Genomic DNA, 6709 nt, shown 5'->3' with positions numbered 1-6709 from the left:
CTCCCCAACTCTTTTCCCTTAAAGAATGTGTGAGGTAAATATGTAAATTAATTTAAAGGTGAGTTTATCTGATTCTCAAAACACACTAAGGATTTAAAAAATATTTCTAATCAGTTTCATGTTGCCTAGGTACTGTTTAAGAAATGCATATTGGTCAGTAAATTATACATGCCCAAATCAAGTAACTTTACCAGATAAATTATGAGCATTTTTTCCTTTAACAAATTAATATGTACTTTAATATCTTATCTTTGAAATTAACAAATTTCAAAGGTGAGAAAACTTTGTTAATGGTATATGCCACCCAAGATGGGTTCCGTATTGTTCCCACAGTGTATAAGTTTACTAAGGGAAGTGAGTCCTGTCTGCCTGCTCAGTCTACTGGCATATCCCAACACTTAGAACAGTGACTGGCACATAGTGGGCACTTGATAAACCATGTCAGGTGATGAGTGAATACCATTCCAAACCAAGATGCAAGTACCTCATTATTCCTGAGATGATGATGTACAGAGCCAGTTCCCAGTTGGGTCTGGGCAGGGCTTCTGCACAGGTTGCTAACATATGGTATGGAAGGGATGCATTCAATATAAATACAAATTCAGAGCCACTGGCTGTTACAAACTTCAGTTCTCGAATAACTCTAGAAGCTGTAAAATCAGGAGTAAACCTAAAACAGAATGATAGTAAGGTGAAGTTTCAAAATATATCACAAGCAGTTTGAATATAATAGTGGTCCCATAACCCTTTATATATAACACAGCATTTGAGTTTGCTACTTTTGTTCGACTTTCTCATTTTTAGAAGAAAAAAGTATTATCCCATGCTTAATAAACAGGAACAACTATATTCTGTGAATAATTAGAGAAGTTACACAAAAAAGAACAGTAATCAGTTCCTCATAATTATTAATTCAGAAGGTAGTCCTGAATTCTTTTCCTTCCCTCCCCCCTTCTCAAAATCTTCTCCCAGGTTACATTCCCAATAATGCCTGTTCAAAAAACCACCCTAGCCCTAGTGATCTTTTCATCACCTCCAGCAGTATTGCTTATGCCACAATATTTTATTTTTTGTTAACTGTATACACCTTGAGGAAAGGTGCTTTATTTCTTATTGTACCTTTAGGTGTCAAGCATTAGTCCTTGCATATAGTAATGCAGTTTCCTTTTTTTTTTTTGAGTTGGAGTCTCACTCTATTGCCCAGGCTGGACTATAGTGGCATACTCACGGCCACCCCAGTGTCAACCTGCTGGGCTCCGGCAATTCTTCCGCCTCAGTCTTCCAAGTAGCCAGAACTACAAGACATGCGCTACCACACCTGGCTAATTTTTTATTTATTGTAGAGACGAGGTCTTGCTAAGCTGTCTGGGCTGGTCTCGAACCCGCAGGCTCAGGCAATCCATTCGCCTTGGCCTCCCAAAGTGCTGAGATTACAGGCTGAGCCACCGAACCCGGTCATGTAGTTTCTTATTAAGTAAATACCCATTAACAATCATAAAAATATTATTTAATTAAGGGATAGCTGCTATATTTTATTACATAAAGCTTATCACATAAGTTATCAATTAATTTTTAAAATATGCTATTACTGATGCAAGCATTAAAACTGTATTCTCACCAAAATATGACATATTCTTATACTACAAAATATGGGAAAACTCTACACGTATGATACAAATCTCTGCTCTGTTGCTGAGGCAGTGTAAATTTATACCAACATCTGAAACTTTAACACAGCCCTGAAAATAATTTTGAAATTGGTTTCTAAGATTATCTGATCTACTTTGGAGATTAGAGGAAGTTGTATAACTTTGAAAAATAAGATATGAAGAAACATTTTAGTCAAAGATTAAGTGAAAAAAAATCAATACGTTTATAGATAAAGACCTTTACAAAACACATCTTTACACAGAGTTTGAACAAGTTTAATATAAAAAGTAGGTGATTCATTATACCTTAAAAGAAAATACTTACAATATAATTATGTCTCTAGAGGCATTGGCACTTAATGTGAATGCTTGACAATTAACAACTTTAAAGCCATAACCCTCACATGAGTATCCACTGATTTCAATGGTTTCTATATGGATTTGAAGTTGTCCTGTATTTTCTATTTTAAATGTTCTTTTCAGTGTGAAATTTGGTTCCCTTAGTTTTAAACCTAGAGAAAAAAAATGAAGAGTAAGAATAAAACTTGCCATCATGTATTCCTAATCCAAACAGTAAATACCAGATAAATGCCAGAGATTATGAACCACCCCCACATGTCAAAGAGACCAGCTATTCCTTAGATTTCAGGAAGTAATACACTTTGATATGTCATTGCAGATGGCTAAAGTTTTATTATGCTTTATTATGCTTTATGTTTCATACTTACAGTAAATCAGCTAAGGTAAAATATTGGCATTTTAAATTCTTTTTTTTAACATTTTAAATCTTTTAAGATTCAAATCAACCCTGAAAGCAAGACATGGTACTTCCTTGAAATCTTGAGCATTTACCACTAAAATACTGTGTGCACATACAGAAATACTGTTCTCGTTTTAGAATTATTTACTGTTGAAAGCACAAGTGCTAAAATGTATGCCCTAGGAACTGTTAGGAATACTCACTATCTGTACAATCTTTTAACAATGCTTCTGTGATTTTAAAGCGTAAGGAACTTCCTGGACCTGGAAGCTTGCCTGCCACTCTTAAGTTCTCAGTTGTTCCTTGTCCTTGGACCATCACAGCATCCATCACAGTCAGGTTATTTCTATTCAAGAACAAGAATTACAACTTTTCCTATTAAATGTGCACAATCTTTTGGTCTATACTTTCCACTATTATATTACAAAAAAACACACAGAAACTAATGAATAAAAGTGAACACTTATACTTTAGGAATTTAAAAATTCACAGAGACAATTAAGTATTTTTATTTTTAAGAGTCACATATGGTACAGTAAGATATTATTCATAAAAAAGATACTATTCATATTTTTGAGCTATAAATTTAATTTAAAAGGTATGTTTCATTAAGAGTGGGGTGTGTGCATGTTTTGGACAAAGTGGATATCCTATTTTATAAGTTAGATATATAAATTCATCTTGAAACAAATCAAGCAAGGCCTTCTATATAAGTACAAAAGTCAACCCACATAGAACCTACCTGACTATGATTAGTGAAGAAACAGTTCTGTTGTGAACTGGAGTAAACTTTACTTTGACAGATTTCTTTTCTCCAGGTTTTAAAATTAGGTTTAAAATTAAATGTCGAGAGAGGCCCTCTATAAATCCTGTAGAACTCTGTAGTGGATGAGCCTTGAAACATTGAATAAACAAACAGAAATCATTAATATATTCTCTGGAACAATTTTTTTTCCTTTACCCCATTCCAGAGCCCATAGTTTCTCAAGTTTATTAAATACAAAAACAATGTTATCCTTCATCATTTAGATATGGGTCAACTGACAGGCAGAGCTGGACAACTGATAATGAGACTTCTGATGAGACTTCATTTTCCTCTAAGTCCAAAAGGGGCTTTTTTGCACAGGTTGCCAAGTAAAGTTCTGTTTGCACTAGGCATTTGCTTTGTATACAGATGTTTTTGTTTTTAAACTTACACAATTTTGAAATATAACACACATATGGAAAAGGACACAAGCCTAAGATAAACAGTATGACGCTTCAGCACGAAGCAAACACTCACGTAACCAACCCCTAGCACTCTAGCCCCTCCTGATGCTGCCCCTCCCTCCCTCCCAAGAAAAGTAGCTGAAGGATCTTCAGGTTGCACCATACTTTTATTTGTAAAAATATTTCCAACCCATATCAATCTCTCGTTGAATTTATCTTGAAAGTTAAACACATAATTTCTGTTTCATAAACACTTGATTTAAAGTTTAAAGCATAGCTTAGTTTAATATTCAAAATATAACTTTTTTGACAGCCAGTTAGATAAGGTTAAAAAACATTTTTTAAAAATTTAAAACAATCAAAGTTCATACAGAAGGATGTACTATTCTGGGTTTTAAGAAACACTAAGTTTAAACTTTTTTGAGGGAAAGGTTGACAACACATGACCATAAATGTTCATGGCTCTGTACGACCCTGTTATCATGGAAGGAAATGAATTTTCTATGATTTTCTACTCTCCTTGGCACAGTTGGGTTTAATACATACAGACCTATCTTCTTCCATTAGCACAGATCTATAAATGTTAACTTATAGTAAAGACTTTATGAAGCCCACTACTTCTCAATTCTTGCTTCTGAGGTAAATACAGCTGTCCCTTTATATATGTGGGGGACTGGCTCCAGGATCCGAGACATAACCAAATCCACACATACTCACAGTCCCACTAGTGGCCCTGCAAAACCTGCCCATGCAAAAAGTTGGCCCTCCAGATATAGTTTCACATCCCATGAACTGTATTTGTTTTAGGTTTTTTTTTTGAGATAGGGTCTCACTCTGTTGTCCAGGCTGGAATGCAGTGGCACGATCACAGCTCACTGTAGCCTCAAACTCTTGGGCTCAAGTGATCCTCCTGCCTTAGCCTCCTGAGTAGCTAGGACTACAGGTGCATACTGCCACATCTTGCTAAACTGCATTTTTCATCTATATTTGGTTGAAAATAGTCTGGATCTCTGCAGTTCAAATATCCATGGTGTTTAAGGGTCAACTGTATTTGTTTTTATGCATCTAACATTCCTTTCTGTCAAAGTCTACTAGGACAACAGAATATTCCAATTGCTCCCAAATGGCTGGTGAATAAGTTTCCTTTTAAATAATCTAGTCTGAGTCACTGATGGACACAATGATGTACTATACCATATTCTCAATAAACACTAGTTAACTTAAACTCTGATGATTTAGGAAACACTTCAGGATGTTGTGATGCTTCTAGGATAATTGTTAAGGGCTTAAATAATTTTATGGTTGTGGTTCTCAAAGAGTGACCCTTGGAAACCTGGGGATCTCAGAGAACCTTTCAGGGTATCCATAATGTCAAAATTATTTTCATAATTATGCTGATAGGTGTTATTTGCATCTTCCACTGCGTAGGCATTTGTACTGGTGGCCAGCAAAGCTATGTAAAACTGCTGACCCCTTAGCATGAATCTAGGCAGGGTATCAAACTTCTCTAGTAGCCACTGTACTCTTTGCCATCATGCATTTGTAGTGAAAAAAAAAGTCCCTGATGAAGCAGTAATAAATATTAATTTCATTAAATTTCAATCTGGAGCACATCTTTTCAGCATACAGAAGTTGAATGTTGTTTTGAAACCTATTTAAAATGCTAGTTAAGCTAGCTGTATTTCTTATGAACCACCGTTTATGTCTGAAAGAATGACTGACAGTCATCTATGGTTATTCAGACTTGTATATTTGGCAGGTATTTTCATGAAAATAACTGCATCTGTCCTCTAAGGAAAACAACCGACATATTTATTTCCAATGATGAAATTTAAGCTTTTGAGCAAAATTGAGAATTTTGGATAACTTGTGTCCATCCTTGTTAGCTTGACAGCTTCCTAATACTTAAAGAACTTCCTAATGAGACCAGTGATTATATTGATGAATATGATTTTTTTGAATATCATATAGTGTATTGTGTCAACATTTCTAAGACTTCTAAGGTCTGCATGTCTCAGTGAACCAATATTTTCTAAGTGACTGACTTAGAAAGTGTTATAACATTTTAGGCAATTAAGATATTCCTTCTTTTTCTAATTACATGTCTGTATCAGGTTAGATTTTCATCACATACATCAATCAAAATAATATATCATGAAAGACTGAATACAGGAATGAACACGAGAATCCTACTTGTCTATTAAGTCAAGGGCAATTAAAGAGATTTTGCAAAAACATAAAACATTCCATACTTTTTGCAAAACAAATTTAACATATAGCTAGTTTCTATTTTTATGCTATGTTAGATGGAATAGGCTTGTTATTATTTTAAATGAATTAAATCAACATTTTAAAGATCTCTCACTTTTCATTTCTAATACGATAAGATATTGATAGATGTAAATCATGTAAACAAGAAACCTCTCTGGGTTCCTTAATAATTTTAGACTATAAGGGAGTCCTGAGACCAAATATTTTGAGAACTACAGTTCTACAGCTCTGTAGAGAACTGAGATAGAATTACCCTGAGAACATCCTAGGGCCTCCTCCCAGATTTCTTATTTAGAATATACTTCTGAGGTCTAGAACTTTTATTTGTTTTCCTATCTCACACAATGCCTAGTTCAGTGTTTTACATTTTGTAAATACTACTTGTAGTCAATAACATAAAGTAAATATTAGTTCATTTACTTCTTATATGTATTTTCTCCCATATAAAAGCAAAGTGAAAGAAAGTTCTAGGTACTGAGTTTTCTAGATAACTACCAATAACAGTTTGCTACATTAGCATTTTATGGATGGGAAAAGCAAAGCACAAAAAGATTCCCAGAGGAGGGCATAGCCCTCAAAGACATGGACACTAAACAGCATGATGCTGAACAACTACTGGGTCAACACTGAAATCAAAACAGAAATTAAAAGATTCCTGGAAACAAATGAAAATGAAGAAACATCTTACCAAAACCTCTGGGTTGGCATGAATACAGTTCTAAGAGGGGAATTAATATCTCTATGAACATACATCAAGAAAATGGAGTGTAAACTAGTGCAACCTCTGTGGAAAGCAGTGTGGCGATTCCTAAAAGCTCTA

At 34.5% G+C, this 6709-nt stretch overlaps 1 protein-coding gene across 1 annotated transcript in view; it reads right to left on the bottom strand.

Annotated features, from left to right (window-relative positions):
- Positions 1-6709, bottom strand: part of TMEM131 (transmembrane protein 131) — a gene marked incomplete at its 3' end in the record, with an annotated part of 74503 nt that overhangs the window by 19654 nt on the left and 48140 nt on the right. Inside the window, exons 22-25 of the mRNA XM_008052292.1 lie at positions 3152-3303; positions 2613-2755; positions 1975-2161; positions 485-670 (exon numbers count right to left, since the gene is read on the bottom strand). Of these exons, the coding sequence (XP_008050483.1) occupies positions 485-670; positions 1975-2161; positions 2613-2755; positions 3152-3303 (668 nt within the window). The remainder of the gene's footprint in view (positions 1-484; positions 671-1974; positions 2162-2612; positions 2756-3151; positions 3304-6709) is intronic.

Source organism: Carlito syrichta, unplaced genomic scaffold, assembly GCF_000164805.1.
Source record: "Carlito syrichta isolate Samal-C Ts95f unplaced genomic scaffold, Tarsius_syrichta-2.0.1 Scaffold271404, whole genome shotgun sequence".
Lineage (NCBI taxonomy): Eukaryota > Metazoa > Chordata > Mammalia > Primates > Tarsiidae > Carlito > Carlito syrichta.
The sequence above is the reverse complement of the archived record's forward strand: the minus strand, read 5'-3'. Positions and strand labels throughout refer to the sequence as shown.